The sequence below is a fragment of the Lytechinus pictus genome, chromosome 9, assembly GCF_037042905.1.
Source record: "Lytechinus pictus isolate F3 Inbred chromosome 9, Lp3.0, whole genome shotgun sequence".
In the NCBI taxonomy this organism is placed as follows: Eukaryota; Metazoa; Echinodermata; class Echinoidea; order Temnopleuroida; family Toxopneustidae; genus Lytechinus; species Lytechinus pictus.
The window spans coordinates 9,401,557-9,421,809 of record NC_087253.1 but is presented as its reverse complement, the minus strand read 5'-3'; the positions used below and the strand labels follow the sequence as shown (position 1 = coordinate 9,421,809).

Sequence of the window (20,253 nt, the reverse complement as noted above, 5' to 3'; positions counted from 1 at the left end):
GCGCCCTCTGCGTTTGTAACCGATGTAAACTAAGTTGGGTATCAGACGGTCGATCGCGAAGACGAAGTGACAGTGACACTTGACTTGTGTAATTTAACATTTTGTGAATGAAACTTTGAAAGACTCAGTTCTTCAGTCAATAATGAGCATCCACCTGAGCATGTTGGAGAGATTCTCTATTTCACCAGAAGATTATCTTGGTAATATGTGCAAATGGTTTGCTTTAGTTCATAATACTAAAGTTAGTTGGCTTCGCAGCTTCGCCGCGGTTGTTAATAATAATGTTATCGCGAACCTGCAAAACAACCCGCCGTCTGCGCTGCCGAGCAAGGCATGCATGTGGCCTGGCCTGGCCTGGGCATGGCACAGCCACAGCATCCGGATATGGAACCCCGCGCCGCGCTGCTGCATGCTGCTTAGACAGGAATAACCGTCGTTTCTGGGGATTTATTCAACAATTTCTGACATTTTACTGTAATCCCCATTTACCGACGGTAGGGTGTACGTGTGGGCTCGCATGTGTTCTCATTCCCTCCCTTTTGTCAATTCACAGTCCAAAGTTTGATGTAATTTTACACATCGAATTTACAATCTAAGCCCGGTAACTTAGTCTAAGGATGTATAAACAACAAACTTTTAAAACTTTATATTTTAACATTTAAATACTTTAAACGATATAGATGAAAAAGGCATGAAAAATATACTTTACCAATGTTTAATTGGGTTGAACACGATAAAAATGGTCAAAATGGCAGCCAAACTATAAGTATAAAATATTTACAAACGAACGTCAACAATCACGAATGTGATATCGATATTGCTTTCGATATTATACGATCTGCTCCATATGCGAACGAAACCGAAGATAAACGATACTAGTTATACTAGTACTAGTACTAGTTATAATCGCGATATATCGATTCGAGACATTAAGTTAATACGATAATGACGTCATTCAAGATGGCAACTTGCAAGAAAAACCGTCAGGTCAGGTGAAAATGTCTTAGATGACAGATTTCTCAATCATCCAGAGGATTTTTTTCAATAACTCCGGCCCAAGGTATGCAATTAGCTTTTGGTCTACATGCTGCTGAGTAGACCAAAAGCTTCAGTCTCTGTATTTTGGTTGTTCCGCTGAACTACGTTGGCTCCACTCACCATACATAGACTGAAGGGGATGGGGCCCCGTACCTACAGCCAACGTATAGTGAACTAGCGTTTTATAGATCGCGATTTAAAACTGTTTTTTAAGCAAAATTGAAAGTTTCATGGTTTCCATTATCAGGGAAATATAAATAACTTAAGTAATTGCATACCTTGGGCCGGAGTTATTGAAAAAAATCCTCTGGATGATTGAGAAATCTGTCATCTAAGACATTTTCACCTGACCTGACGGTTTTTCTTGCAAGTTGCCATCTTGAATGACGTCATTATCGTTATTAACTTAATGTCTCGAATCGATATATCGCGATTATAACTAGTACTAGTACTAGTATAACTAGTATCGTTTATCTTCGGTTTCGTTCGCATATGGAGCAGATCGTATAATATCGAAAGCAATATCGATATCACATTCGTGATTGTTGACGTTCGTTCGTAAATATTTTATAGTTTGGCTGCCATTTTGACCATTTTTATCGTGTTCAACCCAATTAAACATCGGTAAAGTATATTTTTCATGCCTTTTTCATCTATATCGTTTAAAGTATTAAAACATTGAAATATCAAGGTCTAAAAGTTTGTTGTTTATACATCCTTAGATTGTAAATTCGATGTGTAAAATTACATCAAACTTTGGACTGTGAATTGACAAAAGGGAGGGAATGAGAACACATGCGAGCCCACACGTACACCCTACCGTCGGTAAATGGGGATTACAGTAAAATGTCAGAAATTGTTGAATAAATCCCCAGAAACGACGGTTATTCCTGTCTAGCTGCTGAGCTGTGAATAAGCCAGTTCACGGTTAGCTCATGATCAACTTTTCTCAAATGACCTTTGTGATTTTTCATTAGGATAAGCACTATCATTTTCAAATGTAGATGTTGCGTAAGCTTTACCGGTAGAGTATTCAAATTCTAAGAACAAAAGCCAAAGGCATTGTTTTGTAATTTCGACTAACGTTAGACCAGCAGTAACGTTAGAGGCGCAAGGCCAATATTGGAGACTAGACTGTCTCCAATGTGGGAGATTATCTCCAATATCAGAGACTTTTGTAAAGAATTTTGGTATCCAATTTCAGAGACAGTCTCAAGTTTTGGAGTCCAATTTTCTTTGTTTACATTTGCTGCAAAAGGATTAGGCCTACCTTGGCGGCAAATAAAAATGTGATAAGCAGATTCCTCATGAAAAATTACCCCTTTTCACCGTCTACTTTAAATATTCACCGCACCGTCTACTTTTGTTTTGATTAGGATTCAAGCCTTGCCGCTGTGCACGGGAAAATCGAGGCACCACGCATGCAACTCTAGACTAGTAGTAGTATGAGCTGAGCTGATCCTTCTACTTCTTTCCTGGAGTCCTGGGGCCTGTGCACGACGAGATGAGCGATGCGTAGGAACGTCCTACTCCTACTAGGTCTAGGACTTTTTTTAGGAGTAGGACCATTCTTCCGAGATAGGAAGATTGGCGACAAATCAGCGCTTTCCGTTTCACGAAGGCAATCTTGTCTTCCAAGTCCGCGACATCGTTTGATATCGATATTATCGAAAAAATATTTAGTCTTCATCGTCACCTGAACCTTTTTATTTTGAAATGACGACTTTTCATAAAATCATTTATTTCAATTAATGGAGATCAAATAATTTGTTGTTTATTACCGATAGTAGAAATGATGTGGAGCTTACTTTATGAGGTAAAAGGAGAACAAAAATTGAAGATTCACAAGCATACCTGGATAAAATCGAAATTTTAATTTAATTATTTCCCCTATCTAAAAATAAAAATTGAAGTAACTAAGTAATTTCAGCATTATATTATTTCAATATTCGGACTTTTATAGAATACTCATCTAAAGTGATAATTTTGCAAATTATGCTTTTAATATTTGTTGATGGAAAATGGGGTTTGAATGGAGTAAACAAAATCAATTCAACGTGTCTGATTGTATGAGACTATAAGGAAAAATATGAGAGGCTGCGTGTGAAAAATCGAATTTATTTATTTTATCATCAGATATAACGCAAATACAAATGTGAGTGTTTGGAGTATAAACATACATTTGCATGAAAATTAAGTTTAAGTAACCAAGGACAATCAAAATATGAAACTTGCTGCAAACATGTCAAGTGGGTAAAGTAGCATTACAATAATAAAACATAGAAAAATATGTGAAATCAATTTAACGGGGAAAAATACTATTTACAGAAACAATGCTAAAATGACAATGATCATTTACGTTTAAAGTTGATAATTTTATGGAAGTTTAAATAACATAAGCTTCAATAATATAAAAAAGATTTATGTTCAACATGAAGTTAAGGAGTCGAGACATCATTGCTTTAACGTGACATATGGCCTACCCTACGATGAGCCTTTACTTTCGTATGGACTTTCCACAACCCTGTCTATCATAGGTACAATGAACTTAACTTTATTTGTAATGATTGTGATGGATTCATAAACTATAGGCTTAATATTTTTAATTCAATTAGTTATTTTGTTACCGGCAGATTTTTTTTCATTCATCACCTTCACACCAATTCAACAATTTTCATTGATTGACATCAATCTCAGCAAAAAATAATCATGATAAAGAAAATTAATTAAAAAGAAAGAAACGATTAAGCATGTTTAGTAACATCTCAGTTTTGTATCGTGTTTTATTTCATTCATTTATTTTTTTGCTGAATGTTATAAACACATGTTAATTCTTTACCATACATATTTTTTCATAATATTTATCTAATGATAAAGCATGGGGGTCAGAGAGGTTGCCGCCGCTTTCAATATTTCAAGTTTGGTTTAAAAAAAATGGAAAGGGGGTGGAGAAAGAGGGAGAAATGTGAGGAAGTAAAAGAAAGCATATTAAAAAATATATATTTGGGCCTAGATTACCCTGGAGAAAAATGACCTCTGTTTTGAAATTGATGCCAGCCACGTGACTTGGCGCCATCCAAGCCCCATCCAAGATAAAATGCATCTGAGTGCAATCGAATGACCCCCCAAAATGTTTAAAGGTGATATGTCAGTGTGGCTTGCCGTAAACGCATTTTCTTTCAATGCCGATGGTGGCGGGTGGTGTCCAAAGAAGATCATGCCTATGTAGGACATGTCTGGAGGTGTCTTTCCAAGGACCATTCTTCGTATCGCCCAAATCAGCTTTGTGAAACAGTTGAGCGATATTTCGTTCTTACGTAGAATGGTTCTACGAAAGACCATTTCATGCAACAGGCCCCAATTTTGGATATGATGTAGCTTAGGTCTTACTCTTTCTAAGTTATTGCATTTATTTTTCATTTTAATAAACGGATCATCCTCAAAAATGGCTAATAATAAAGGCACGTAATTTTTACTCATTTTGCGTGTAATTTCTATGGGACATGACTTTTTCTCAAAACTGGATTCTACATTCCTTTATTTCGTGAGCCATATCTCCATTTTTTCTTGTCAGTTATCCTAGATCTTGTAGTATGTTGTACATGTAGCTGAGATTCTAAGCTGTCAGAAGTGTTCCCTTCATTTTTCGATCAGATGCCGGGATCATGCCCGTAGTTCACTTGCAAAATTGGATTTGAGATTCCCGTATTTTGCATACGTGTAAAGTCTATGGGAAATATTCTAGCTCAATCGGTTAGGCGTCAGACTTACATCTCATTCAATCATGTGGGCACGGGTTCGAGTCCGAGGGTGAACATGATATTTTTTTTTACTGTCTTGCGCACGATCAATTATAAGAATTCTAATAAATAATAGTTAAAATATTGCAAAATAAACAGATTATAATTACTTTTTTCATATTATATCTATCTAATCATATCCGTCTATCTATCCGCTATCTATGTTATAAATCTTTCTATCTATTTTTTCTATCTATCTATCTCTCTGTCTAATATATATATCTGTTTGAATATGTCTCTCTCTCATTCTATCTATCTATCCGTATGTCTGTCTGTCTGTCTATCTACCTACATTGTATATCTATCTATCTGTCTAATATATAAATCTATCTGTTTAGATATGTCTATCTATCTATCCATCTATCTGCCTGTCTCTATCTGTCTATATGTATGTCTGTCTGGCTATCTATCTAATCATATCCGTCTATCTATCCGATATCTATGTTATAAATATATCCATCTTTCTATCTATATATCTGTCTATCTACCTACATGACATATATACCTATCTATCTATCTCTCTGTCTAATATATATCTATCTGTTTGAATATGTCTATCTACCTATCCATCTATCTGCCTGTCTCCATCTATCTATCTATCTATCTATCTATCTATCTATCTATCTATCTATCTATCTATCTATCTATCTATCTATCTATCTATCTATCTATCTCTTTATCTATCTATATGTATGTCTGTCTGGGTATCTATCTATTTATCTAATATATATCCATCTGTTTGAATATGTCTATCTTTCTATATCAATCTATCTGTCTGTCTCATCTCTATCTATTTATCTATCTGTCTATCTGTCTGTCTATCTATAACCAACTATCATTAATCTCTCCATCCATCCATATATATATATAATTATCTTATATGTATCTGTTTGAATATGTATGTCTGTTTCTCTATCTTTCGATCTAATATTTGTTAAAGTATTTTTTTTTGTTTATCTATCTATACGACAGACCACCTAATTTTTCCGTATGACAAATTAAAATCTAGTTCTCTTTGTTTTGAGCATGGCACATTTATAATACATAGCTTATGGGGAATTGTACAAGCTTTTTATTTAAATCTTAAAGTACTCAGATTGATTTGACATATTGCCATATGATTTCTTTGGTTCAAGGGCAACTACCCCTGGATGATTACCCCCCCTGGACAATTACCCCCCACCCCCCACCCCCGGACAACTACACTGTACCCCTATCCAAAAATCTACACCTAACCCTATTTCGGGTGTAATTGTCCTGTGGTAGGTTTGTGCACAGGGTAAATGTGACTTGATATTGATTTTTTTTGCTTGAACATTAGAAATTAAGTTTTCAATGAGTATAATTCGTAATCAAAGAAAGAGAATTACAATAATAATCTTAGGATTTTTAGAAAAAAAATAAAGACAGATTGATTTCAATTGTCTATTATCTCATTATTGTCTCATTATGGTTATTGTGGTCTGAATAAAATTGTTGATATTATTATTGTCTCATCGTTTCAATATTGTCCCAATTATTATTATAATTATAATAATTATTATTATCATAATAATAGGAGTGGGCTATAGATGGGTGATTTTTTGTTTTACTGTGCCAACAGTTTTTTTGTATTCCTTTTACCCTATCTCAACATGAAATGATAATATTTTTGTCTCGGGTCCGAGAAAAAAGTGTGCCGGGCCAAAATCCAAAATGGCCGCCAAAACCCCCCAAAATTACAGTTTTGGCAACAATTTCTTTATTTGGTGGTCTTTTTCTCTGGTTTTGGTGTCTATTCATATGTCTTTTGGGGCAGGCAATTTGTTTTTCCATAAATTACTACTTTTAAACCATTATTTGTAGAGTTATAAGGTGATTTTACTTAAATTTACTAATTTTTAGACCCTTTTTTCAGCCCAAAATTAGGTTTCATTGTCTCATGGTTCTTGGATATTAGACGATACCAGTTGAACAGTAGTAAGCAGCTTCACATAGATATAGAGCGTTTATATCTTTAAATTGGGGCTGACGGATATTTGCGAAATTTATGTCATTTGTCCATAGGGGCTGTATATGGTACACAATGTACTGTACTACACTGCATATATATCCATGCATTGACCACCATGACATATATAAACAAGTCCTGTATATAAACTATAGTGTAAGTGAGCTCCTGAGGTTTAGAATTAGATTGTGACTTGTGAATTTGATTGCTTGTTAGCTGATATACATGATGGAAATATGTAACCCGATGATAAACATAAATCGCACATACAGTGTAAACATCATGTACATGTACACACATCACATTTTTAGCCTTATCTTCTCCATTTGGAGCCTTGGAGGCTTGTTTTTACCTGGTTGTGTCTTACCCTATGTTTATGTTGTCAGTTAACTACCATGGTAACGCTTATCAACGGCCAATCAGAATCAAGGATCCCATGCAAGTTACAATTAAATGGCAAAGTTACCATAATGGTAACAGAATAGCCACAGTGTACATGTGAATGCCATAATGTGGGGTTGACTATAATCCATTCCCCTCTCCGCCCCCTGAATGAGCATATTTGACAAAACATGTCTTTAATTTCTGAGTCAAAACATACAGTATCTTCAATTTCTGAGGCATCTAATTCAAGAGGTAATTTCTATGACACTATAGTACCTGAAGACCGTGCCATGGTGTTCAATGCATGGACATACATGTATGCAGTGCAGTATGTACAACATTGTATACTGTATGGCCCCTATGGATAAATAACATTTTTTTTTTAAATATTAAAAGATATATTTTGTAAATATCCGTAGAATCCAAAGTAGAGGAATAAGAGCAATATAGCATATGGAACTACTCGCTATTGTGGAGCTCGTATCGTCCAATATCCAAGAACCACAAGACGATGAAACCTAATTTTGGGCTGAAAAATGGGTCTAAAAATGTGTAAATTTAGGTAAAATAACCCTTTAACTCTACAAAAAATAGTTTTTAAGTACTCATTTCAGGTAAAACAGATTGCCTGCCCCCCAAAACATATGAATAGACACCAAAACCAGAGAAAAAGACCACCAAATAAAGAAATTGTGGCAAAAACTGTGATTTTGGGGGGTTTTGGCGGCCATTTTGGATTTTGGCCCGGCACACTTTTTTCTCGGACCCGAGAAAAAAAATATTGTCATTTCATGTTGAGATACATTACAAGGAATAGATAAAAACTGTTGCCATATTAAATTGACAAAAAAAGTATTTTTGACCCATGTATAGCCCACTCCTAATAATAATAATTATTTTAGTTTCATTTATAATATTGTCTAAATAATTATTACAATTATAATTACTATCATTATAATTATATTTGTTATCATAATTATTTCATAATAATAATATTGAAATAATAATTATTATTGTCTCAATAATTATAAGGCCTTTGATTATAATTACTATAATAATGATTATTTTTATAATTATAATTATAATAATTTTTATAATAATATATACTATTGATGACATATTGATATTACTGTCTCAGTAATTATTACAATTATGATTACTTTCATTATAATTGTTATTACAATTATTTTATAACAACAATTATTACAGTAATAGTTATTATTCTCTCAAAATTTTATTATAAGGCCTGTAATTATAATTACTATAATTATAATTATTTCTATAATTTGCAAAAAAGTGTAGGGGCCTAATCATCGTCAATAATAATGTTATATAATGTTTTTTAAGCTATTTCATTTATTGGTGCCCATATTTAATCAAGTAATCATAAGAATTGCACATTCAAAGAATTTAGACAGAACCGAGGAGCTGAATCAAAGCTGTGAAATTTATTAGCGTCACCATCGGGCTTCCTTTTATTTCCGTAGAAGAGATGCGAAGGTACTTTCCGGGCCGAGCTATTACAAATTTGCTCTTTTTTGTATGATTTTTATTTTGTAATAAAAAAAAATGATTGTATGGCTACTCACCAGAAAGAGCCCCAATGAGAAGCGAGAAGGAGTTTTGGCAAATATTACATGTACTTCTATAATGAAGCGATGTTTGCCGACTAGAATAGAAATCCAGGGCCAAACGCGGTTCGGTGTACAGAGGTTAATATAGCATACTAACCTCGTACTAGTGTGGGTGGGGGTAGCCTAGAGGACCCCGTGATGATTTTTTAAAATGATTTTCATTAATTTGTTGGTCCGTTGAGCTTGTAAACTTTACACTGTCATTAGGCCTAATGTGTTGATCTGCAGGCCTAGCGCTGGTCAACTCTACTGCTCTTCTCTCAATAATTTGTTGATCTTTAGAGCTGGTTTGTACTTTATTAAACAATCCTTTCATTAATTTGTTGATCCATGCAAACTAAACAACTCATTAATTTGTTGATCTGTAGAAATTGCTATCTAAGCAACTCTCCTTTCGTCAATTTGTTGATCTGTAGAGCGCCATCATGTGCTGACCTACTTAGAAGATGCAGTGACCCAGTTGCTAGAGTTCAAAGACGATCAACCTAAAGCAGATCCAGCCATCTTTCTTCAAGAATAGTAAGATCACGTTTTTAAAATCAACTTTTGGATAGCATCTCTAAAACATGAGACCCTTCACTTTTCACTTAAGGGTAGTAATTAGATGGAGAAATATTAGAATGAAACAAATTTGGTTGACATAGTAATACCATACTCAATGCAGAATGTCACTCGTTTGATAATCTTGTACAATTTTGCATTTTAGTTAGTGTTTTCTTCAGTTGAACCTACATGTATACCATTTACTGATGGTTCAAGATCTTGAGGAAGTTTATGAAAAAAAAATGTTCATTGAATCTGTAAAGGATTTTGTTATTTATAAACATCCATGGCATAAGGTAATATTCAAAGCTCAATGAATTAAACAGGCTGGGATTTTTTATTTTTTTCTGTAATGAAGGGACATTTTAGCTTCTAAATATCTGTGTGCACAGTTTATGAAACATTAATAATAAAAATTAATAACAAGACATTTATAAATGCGCAAAACATATCCACCCTATTAGGGGTGCTCAAGGCGCTTACAATAAACTTAACTCACTACTGGTACACTTACAATTTGGCCATTAAATAAGTTTTCAAACTGGCCTTGAAATGTTCTACTGATCTACACTCTTTTAGTTTAGTTGGAAGATTGTTCCATACACGGGGAGCAGCTGATGCAAATGCACGATCTCCCCATGACCGTCCGGTTTATTGAATAGAAAGATCGAGAGTAGAAGTCTTAGAAGAGCGAAGACCAGAGCGACCAGGTTTGCGAAAATCAAGAAGAGATGAGATGTATTCTGTTTATTTTCTTAAAGGAGAATGAAACCCTTGAAACCAGCTGAATCCATATCAAAGAGAAAAATCAAAGAAACATATTGTTGAAAGTTTGAGGAAGATTGAATGAATAATAAGAAAGTTATGAGCATTTGAATATTGAGATCACTAATGCCATGTAAATCCTCCCATTGGCAATATGACCAAGATCTGTGATGTCACACACGTACAACTCCCTAATTGCTTTGGTACTTATTTCACTTATATTCTCACTTTTATAGAATCTATCACAAGGTGAGGTGTTCTCTTTATGAGAGGACAAGTACAGAGGGTTCACAACATTATATCATTGATGAATCGTTTGTCATATGATTAGAATGAGCAAAAAGAGATGTTTTGGGGTATATTTTCAGTGTCCAAAGGGGGAGAGTTGTTCATCTGTGATATCATAGATCTTGGTTGCGTTGCCAACGTGAGGATCTCCATAGCATTAGTGATCTCGACATTCAAATGCTCATAACTCTTCTATTGCTAGTCCTATTTTACTCAAAACTTTTGTTGATCTTATTCTTTGATTTTTCTGCTTTCACAAAAGCTAACTTGCTCCAAGAGTTTCATTCTCCTTTAAACATCTAAAATACATATATTCACCTTACAGTTTCACCAGTATCTTGAAAGGTACCAATGTGTTGTATAGGGAGTATGACTATGTTCGCTCCACGCCCCACAACCGATCTGCCTTCATCAAGCTATTTTGGAGATGCTTCAAGTACATCGGCAAGCAAGGAGGTGAGATGTATAGTAGATTTGAATGTGAATGTCCCGTTCAGTGAGGAATCCTTGTATTGGATGGGGAAATATGTTGAAGTTGCTATTCACTCACTATTGAATTGAATTGAATTGAATTTATTTTCATACTTCACATTTCACAAGATAGCAAAATAATAACATAATACAATTGAGAAATACATTTGATTATATACAAAATACAAAATATAACATGTATAATGGCAGTAAATAAAGTGAAATATGAAGGAACCTGCATAAAAAGCAGAGCTTGTAATGTCTGCAGGTTCCTTAAAGTAATTATGAAACTAGTAATCAAGGAGATCGGACACTACATAAAAAAAAAAAATCAGACTACAAAGGATAAGCCAAAGATTAGCGGAAAATCGCGGGGTAAAGAACGAGAGGGAAAGTGGACAAATGTGAAATAGAGGGGGGGGGGGGATGAGCGAAGAATGAAAAAATCAAAACTAGGCAGTATACCTAAAAAGGTACAAATCAAATACATTATATATATTCAGCCAGTGAGTCTTAACGGGGTCCATAACTTTGGTGGGCTGTACAGGGTTAAAAAATATGTCAATGTTTCAAATCACAGAGAGGACCAATTCCAAAGTTGCAGTTTGTGCTCCCTGAGCATTTTGACACCTTTTTCGGAAAAATCGGTCGAACATTGATGGGGTGCAGCCCAAAAAACGATTTGGGGCAAAAAGGTCGTTGACCCCACCCTTTTTGTTCAAGATTGTATATCTCGGCTTCTGCACAAGCTCTTTAATGACTGCATCAATTTCTTTGTTATTTTGGACAAGGAATTCATTTTTAACAACAAAAAGATATATAAATGCTGTCTTTGTACTTAGAATTGAGTTCTTATTTTGGGAGGGTGTCAATTGAGCCCCCTTGATGAATTTCGTCATTACACGACCGCTCTATTACTTTCAAGCCTTGAACATCTTCTGAGACCAAATTTGCGATGCCTGGGTAGTACACAGTTGAAAAATTACGCAACACTTTGTAAGTGCATGTCGGGTCCAAAATTGCTCAAAAAGTGATTCCGTGTACAGAGTCAATGCAAGTTGTGTTATTAACCCAAATTCAGGGGAAATATTCATCTCTTTACGTACATTTGTTCTCCCATACATGTGAAGATCTACTAACTGTCAGTGAATACCACTCCCTGCTTAGTCTACTCTGTCCAGACTTTCCTGTTGACCCAGTCCATCGTACAGCAAGGATCATCTTCCTCGAAGATGCGATGGACTCACTGACATCGTTTGCTGACTTCCTCTTTGCCTTCCAAGTTCAGTTTTACTATGACGGTGAGAATCTTCCTTTCTTCTGCAAGTGATTCAAGGATAGATTTATAAATTTTAAATATTTTTAAATTATTAGTGAAGGTATCCCTTCCATTTAAGAAAAAAATCACTTAAGAGTTTAAAGCAAAATTTACAATCATTTTCGGTTACCAAAGTTGAATTTCTTAATCGTCTGGATATCTATGAATGTCAGATCTCTGCTGCTTATAGCCCACGATTGATGGCCCTTTCTTAAGTACAGTATGATATATGTCTGTATTAGACATCAATCTTTTCAGAGAGGCTATTATATGTGTACGCTCTTACATGTTTGTTGACTTTTGATTGTAGAATTTCTTCAGCGGTGTCTGGATATCTATGAACGTCAGATCTCTGCCGCCCAGAGCCCACGAGAGACCGTCTACATTCCCAGCGAGGCATCTCCACGGCAACAGAAGAAGCCATCGCAGTCCTCTGCAGATCACCCTCCTCCTGAAGGGGTCGACACCCGATATTTCCTGGATGCGATCTCTAAGGAATGCCAGAGGGCTAAGTTCAGGTGTGCTCATTTAACCCTATTAATAGACTGGGCTAAGAAGACCTGGGGGGGGGGGGCTGATTTAGCCCCCTTTATGATCTTGGCCGTTGATTGTGCGATCACGACAAAAATTGACATATGTGTTACCCATGGCATAATCTACAAAATTATAGTATCAAATTCTGTGAAAAATGTCATTGTGAATTATGCTCATTTATGCATAAAATCAAGTTTGCTCTGATTAACTAAATAATGCCCCTAAAATGGAAATGTTTGGTTCTCAGACTCTTTAAAGGAATGTAATCAAATGTATTAAAAAAAACCCCCAAAATTCAACATCACATTTATTATCTTACATATTTTATTGTTTTTAAATTTCTTATGTATTTCTTTGTTTTTCGACTTTTTTTTTTTTCAATAGATATTATCGGGGACTTAATTGTACCCTAAACAAGATGAAATAAATTTATTTTAATCAGTAAAAGGACAAAATAATTATATATTTATGAATTTTGGCTAAAAACTCTATTTGCAATAGATTTGTACACAAATTCACAATTTTAGGTCTGCATCCTCTTTCTTACGAAATGTTGCGTAATTTCGGATCCCTGTACCCGGGGGGGGGGGGGGGGGGGGGGTGCAATTTTGGTCTCAAAAGTTGTGCAAGACTTGAAATTAAAAAGGCAACAAGCGACGCGGTAAAAAAATTTTGCTCAGCAGATTTATCGAGAAAAATGTTGAGGGGGGGGGGCTGAATCAGCCCTCAGTCTTATTAGGGTTAATCCTTTTCACTAATCCTACATGGACCATTTTAGTTGTGTGCCATTTTTCATTAGTAATTTGTAAACCGGATGATGCAAGTATGTCAAGCAAACAATAACTTGCATAGTGTCTTAAAATTCTGTCAAATCATTCCACGGAGGCCTTGCCGGTAACTTTTTTGCTAGCGGCAGGTCGCCGACATTGACAGTATCTTGCATGTATCTTGCACGCCGTTGCCCACAATGCGCACCCATGGCTAATTTGCCCCAAGTAAATTTTTGAACACCCTCAAAACATGTTGTTTTTGGTGAGTTGCATGTGATTGCCCACAGCTCACCTGCAAGGCTTGCATGGAACAATGTGACGGGGCCTTTAGCAACGCAACTGGCTTATTTATTGAAAATGCTTTTTTTGTTCTCCTTAGTAAGCCATTTGGTGGATTCACAATACCGTGCGCCGTCTATCAGTTGCAGCATACAGGCCGAAATTTGCAATGCCTCATGGGAAAAGGTCGACATCTGTTGCACGTTCTAGTACTACAGTGCATGAATGCATGCGATTATTCAGCGCTGGCCGATGCGGCTCAGCTGGATATGTTGTTTACTAGGGCCCAGGAGGTGGAAGGGAATTTCCCCGCATATTTCTGGGCGAAATTTTTCTTTCCAGTTCCTGCCATATGGTTTTCATTTTTGAAGCATCATATTCACATTACAATACACTAGCACTGTGAGCTGCCTGCGCATGCGGACGATGTCGACCGCGAAGTTAGACAATTGGCCTGTTCGCTGCAAGCAATAGATGCACACCGTATTGTGAATCCACAGAATTATTAGCGGTTAAAGCTAGAGTTATCTTGACCCTAATAAGACGGGGGGGGGGGGGGGGGGGGGGCTGATCCAGCCCCCCTTTACATTTTTTGCATTAATTCTGCTACGATCAATTTTTTCACCGTGCCACTAGCTGACTTTTTATGCCCCCGCAGACGAAGTCCGGAGGAGGCATTAAGCGTTGCCCCTGTCCGTCCGTCCCTCCCCCCACTTGGTTTCCGCGCAATTACTCGAAAAATATTTAATGGATTTTAAAATTTGTTGGTGTGTTGGTAGATGGCACCAAAATACAGGCTAAGTTCGAATTCGGAGTCCGCAGGTCAAAGGTCACAGCTTATTAAATATACGTGTTGGTTTCCGCATGATAACTTATGAAATATTCAACAAAAAAAAAAAAAAATTGGGTGTGTAGGTAGATGACACCAAAATTTAATATAAGTTCCAATTTGGAGTCCGCAGGTCAAAGGTCACAGCTCATTACATATGCGAGATGGTTTCCGCATGATAACATGAAATATTCAACAGATTTTTAAAAATGTGGGTGTGTAGGTAGATGACACCAAAATACAGGCTAAGTTCAAATTCGGAGTCCGCAGGTCGAAGGTCACAGCTCATTATATATGCAGAGCTGCCAACCAGTACGTTTTTGCAACCAAAGTAATACATCAGTACGATTTTTTCTTTAAAAAAATACAATTTTGAAAAAAAAAAAAATCATCTCTATATATCTCTATTTCATAAAAGTTACACAAATATGGTTATTGGATCAATGTAATTTCTGGTAACTTGTTTTGTTTCGTTTTCAATCGTTTTGTTAAAACCAGGGTGAGATTAACAAATGATTGTGATATTGATTTTTTTGTAAGTACATTTGATCAGAATCCTATAAAGAGTCTGTGAGTAATGAAATAGCATTTTAGGGGCCCTATTTAGTTAATTAGAGCAAAATTTTGATTCCATGCATGAATTAGCAATGAGAAATTAGGAAGAACTTGATCCCACAGTATTCTAGATCTTGCCATGGCTACAGCGTGTGTTGATTTTCATTGCAACCGCGCATTTGACGGCCGAGATCATAGCCTCCCCCCCCCCCGTCTTATAAGGCGTCAAAATAACCCAGTCTTTTCAGGTTTATGTCTGAAATCTGGATTCATCTATATCAGTTCAAGACCTTATCTCTCTCTACTGAAACCATGTTTGACAATTTTTCAAAATTGATACGAATCAATATGTGGGTCTAAATTGATTGAGACAACTTCTTCAGTGTGTTGAGAACTAAAACAGAATTTATGAATCTTTGATTGCAGCTACCCGGAGATGTCCGACCTGCGAGGTGTTCTTTCCTCTAGCAGCCGAACATCTTTCTATGGCTTCCTCGTAGCGCTGTCCAAAGACGATGCAATCAATGCGGGAATCGGTGTGCTGCCCTCTAGGTCAGCTCTGTATGATGAGTTATCTGGTGCTCCGTCTGCTCCTCTTGAAAGGTAAATTGAGCTTTCATTTTACATGGGTAATAATAATAATAATATTCCGCATTTATATAGCGCTTAACACATCGGAACGACGTCTCTAAGCGCTTTACAGATATATAACTTAACTATAACTGGGTACTGGCAAGAAGCAAAGATACTACAAGGGGAAGATCGGACAGTACATAGACCGCATAATGAAACGCTCGGGAAGAGCGCCCCACAGCGTTGAGTAAGTAACAACCGTTTTTTACCTTTGCGTATCGCAAGATGGTTGTGTACAAAACATATGAGAGAAATGGTGAAGGGTTGAAGGAATAGACAATTTTTACATTTAAATTTTATTTTCTTAAGTTAAAGCTGAATATATTTCAGAGGTTTCTAGGTTTTAAAATTTGGAATCATTCCCATGCACCACCCTTGAGCCCTCTCGAAGTCCCCTTTCTCATTTCCCCCATATGTTTAATACACAGCTGTGTGCCGATGTGCCATGGTTTACTTACTCAACGCTGTTGGGCGCCCTTCCCCAGGAGCATTTTTCGGGCGTTTTGGAGCGTTTCAAAAAATCGCAGAAATGTCCGATCTTCCCCTTGTAGTAACTTTGCAGGAAGTAATTCCTTAAACAGCAGTGAGCAGGAAGTAATTCTTCAAGGTAAATTGCAGTTTGTCGGCTGCCAACCCGTCCACTCACCACATGGTCTACCTTTATTTAGTCTAATGCTATTCTGTCCATCAAAATTTTGTCCAACAACCATTTGGTCCAATCATCGCTTCGTCTAATCACCAGTTGGTGTATGACGATTTCATCTCATAACCAGTTGGTCTAATACTCATTTTATTTTCATTAATTTTTCCTAATTAATACTTGGTCTAATAAGACCAAATGGTATATGGACTAAATGGCTATTGGACCAGCAGATTATTAGACGAAATGAGCAGTGGATGAAATGGCAATTACACCATGTGGATATTGGACGAACTGGTGGTAGACCAAATGATGCCAATTTTGAGGACTATTATGAATTGACTAAAAAAATATTGATTAACAATGCAGATGCCAAGTTATGATTTAATCTTTTTTTGTTATTTTCAGGAAAAGCAAACGGAATACAACAACTCGACTTGGAGGGATGTCGTTGAGGCAAGATGAGAAATGAGATCGGGGGGATGGATGCGAGGCTCAACAAATCCTTCCAGTCTTCCTGTGGATGACTCCGATGTCATCCGGAAGAACCTGGTCACTGGGATGTCTCTGGACATAGATGCTTCTTTGTTCCTGATCTCCTTGGCACACTCGCACCTGATTTACCTGCAGCCCTGTCTGAAAAATATATATATATATATTTTTTTTTTAAAGGTTTGCTGTTTGGTATGGTAAGATGTAGAGGCCAAATGATTTATAAGGATTGTTTTCCCATCTGGTATGAATCTCATGAAATCAAAGGAGGAGGACAAGACGCGACAAAAAAACTCAACCAGGAATGAATTCGTCAACATGTGAAGTTGAAAATGTGACAAGCAAAGAAGTATTCAAAACAATGGATGTGATTTGTTAACATTCGAAAAAGCACATTGGAAATGTTAGTACTAGTACTGTTTCCTCAAAATTGTCCTTACAAAACATAAACAGTAAAGAAACAGATGACAATTACCTTTTCAGGAATGATAACTTTTCCATGGGGGAGGGTTGGGTTGTCATGTGAATCCCCTGTTTGAATGGCGTGAGCTTTACATTGTGCAATAATCAGATGATGTTTTTGTTTCTGAACCCATAGTAAAAAAAACCCACAAAAGTTTGTTTATTGGTGAATAGATGTTTTCTTAAGGCTGTGTCATATGCTAGTACTGAGCATTCTCTTTCAGGAGCACATATGGAGCTGCTCTTCTCTGTGATTTGAAACATCAATTTTTTTTTTCACCCTGGTATAGCCCACCACTAATGTCATAACTTTCCTATTGCACATCGAGTTTTCCCCCTCCCGCGTGAAGCACGGAGGGGGGGAGAGAAAAATGTCGAATTGCGGAGGCCCCAACGTTTCTTTGAATCGTTCGTTCTCTGCATCCGCTCTTACTTTTTTCTGCCTGAAATGGGGAGGGGCACAGCCAAAAATTTCCCGGTAACTAGCTAAGTCTAAAATAAGTGGCGAAGCTAGGATTTAATTCAAGGGGGTGGTAGTCAGCACGCGAAGCGCATAAAACACTGAGCGCGCAAAACATGTTCCGGGGGATGCATGGAGGGAGAAGCTGTGACGATCCCTTGAACTATTCCTTGTCTGCTCTCGGTCGTCTTACGTTCTCCTATACCTTTTTATTTTCTCGCTCATGTTTCCCCCTTCTTTCTTTTTGGGGGGGTTGGCGTTTATTTTTTTGCTATGAGGGTGTAATCAATTGATGAATATAATTGTTCATTTATTTATTTATTCATTCATTCAACTATTCATTAACTCTTTGCCCGCCACGGACGACTCGCGGCACATACAGCGGACTGCCAACGACGACTCAAGTCACAGTTCGCACACAATGCATACGGAATGCATTGAATTGTAATTGTGTGCACACACATACAATAGCGACGCGTGTATTGCATTGTTTACAAATCTAGCTTTCGTGTTATAGCTTTCGCCGACGTTGTTTACATAGAGATTTTTCGGGTAAAATTGAGTTTTTTTAACTGCTTTAGGATATATTTAGATGAGCTTTCAATAGCTTGCACTGCTTTCCTTGCAATAAAAGAATGATACAAATTGCCACCTCCCTATAACAATAAGGGGATCAAAGTATCAATAGACGGGAAGTCTATTGAGAAGTAGCCAGGGACAATTTCAATAGAAGAGTTTAGTTCATTGTCAGTTTACTCTTTTTGAATGCCCCATTTCAATCCTAAACTGCTTAGCTCATAATGACCATAAAGACATAGATTTGGTATGTAATGAAAGCTAAAGAACACATCTTTTCAATGGACTAACTTAGAAATTTAACCTTCATTAGGAAGTATTGAATATAAGAGGTATAAAATACCCTCCTAAACGAAAAATTGGAAACAGAATGTAAAGTTAAAATTCTCAAAATCTATGATATTATACATAGCAAAAATTATACCATTGGCAAGAGTATTTATTTCTCTAAAACTTTGCTACACAATTTTTTTCAATACGGCAAACCAGTAAAAAGTTATTGCGAGTTGAATAAGACAGTGCACGCAAACTCCCTCTGAATGTGGCACCCCAAAATTAATGTGGCGCAGAGGGGATAGTGTACGTGGCGGACAAAGAGTTAATAGATTCCTTTTTTAATATCAATTTTCTTTTAGATAACATTTCAGCTTCTGCCGGAGTATTATTAGACTCGGAATAGTTTGCAAAAATGCTTTTCATAATACTACGAAATCCGACACCCCATTCCCTCACATTTCATCATCTAACGAAATCATACCATAGTCTCTGAAGAAATCTACTCAACCGAGGTGAAACCAAAAAAATGTTACAACAATTAGACTGATGAACCCAAATACAGTGGCGCCGCATCCGAAGTGGGTCGTTGCAAATTTCAAGAAATTTTTTCAGAAGTATCCTAACCATATTTGCATAGAAACGCACACACTCATCCCACACACTGATAGACACAGGCACATTCAAATAAATTGGATATTCTTCCAAGTTATTTTCCTCCGTACTTTTTTCACAGCTCTTTTTACTTTCAATTTCTCCTATCGTTCCTCTTGACCTCCCTCTGTATCCTTCTCTGTTCTCTTTAATTATGTTAACATCTTATTCCTAAATCATTTCGCTTCTTTTTTTCTTTGTGATTTTTGTCTGCGTCTTTTCTCTATGCTCTAGGTGAACTCGGTGCTTCTATTAATTTATTTTCCTTCCGTTTTACGGCCATTTTTATTATCATTTACCTCATCTACCATTTTTTTCCTTCATCTGGATTTCTCTTTTCCTCTTTCCTCTCTATGTTATGTCCTTCCTCTTTCACGCTTCCTCTACATTAATAATATTAATAAAAATATCAATAATCATATGATGATAATGATAATAATGGTGAATAATAACGATATTAGAAACAAATATTAGGTTTATCATGTTTTAATGCTTTAAAAAGAGTATTCACCTTTACTCTATATCAGACAATCTTAATGTTCCAGTGCTAAGAACTTTGCAACCGAAAACCATTATACTCTCACTGGCCGAGGGGTACCCCTCCCAGAAGGACACCCACTCTATCAAGAACCTCCAAAAGAATCCCATTTTCCCATGAGAAATGCCCCTTTACAAACGCGTTCAGTGCTATTTTCTTTCTATCTTAAACAACGACCCATTTTCTTATACACTGCTTATGTTCATCTATTGAAAAGCCCCATTATTTTTCTTCAAGTAATTTACCCCTTAATAAAATTGATAAGTGCCCCTTTGAAAGCCTGATTAGTACCCTTTTTCCATTTTCCTTTTTTTCCATTTCTTTCTC

General features: G+C 36.4%; 1 protein-coding gene across 1 annotated transcript; it reads left to right on the top strand.

The window, feature by feature from the left end:
• The first annotated feature begins 51 nt into the window (after positions 1-51).
• Positions 52-19,257, top strand: LOC129268825 (centriolar satellite-associated tubulin polyglutamylase complex regulator 1-like). Its single transcript, XM_064104614.1, has 7 exons — positions 52-200; positions 9,263-9,365; positions 10,768-10,898; positions 12,044-12,214; positions 12,542-12,749; positions 15,625-15,801; positions 16,880-19,257. Exons 1-7 carry the CDS (start codon positions 143-145, stop codon positions 16,941-16,943), a joined length of 912 nt encoding a protein of 303 aa, XP_063960684.1. The 5' UTR covers positions 52-142; the 3' UTR covers positions 16,944-19,257.
• The last annotated feature ends 996 nt before the right edge of the window (positions 19,258-20,253 follow it).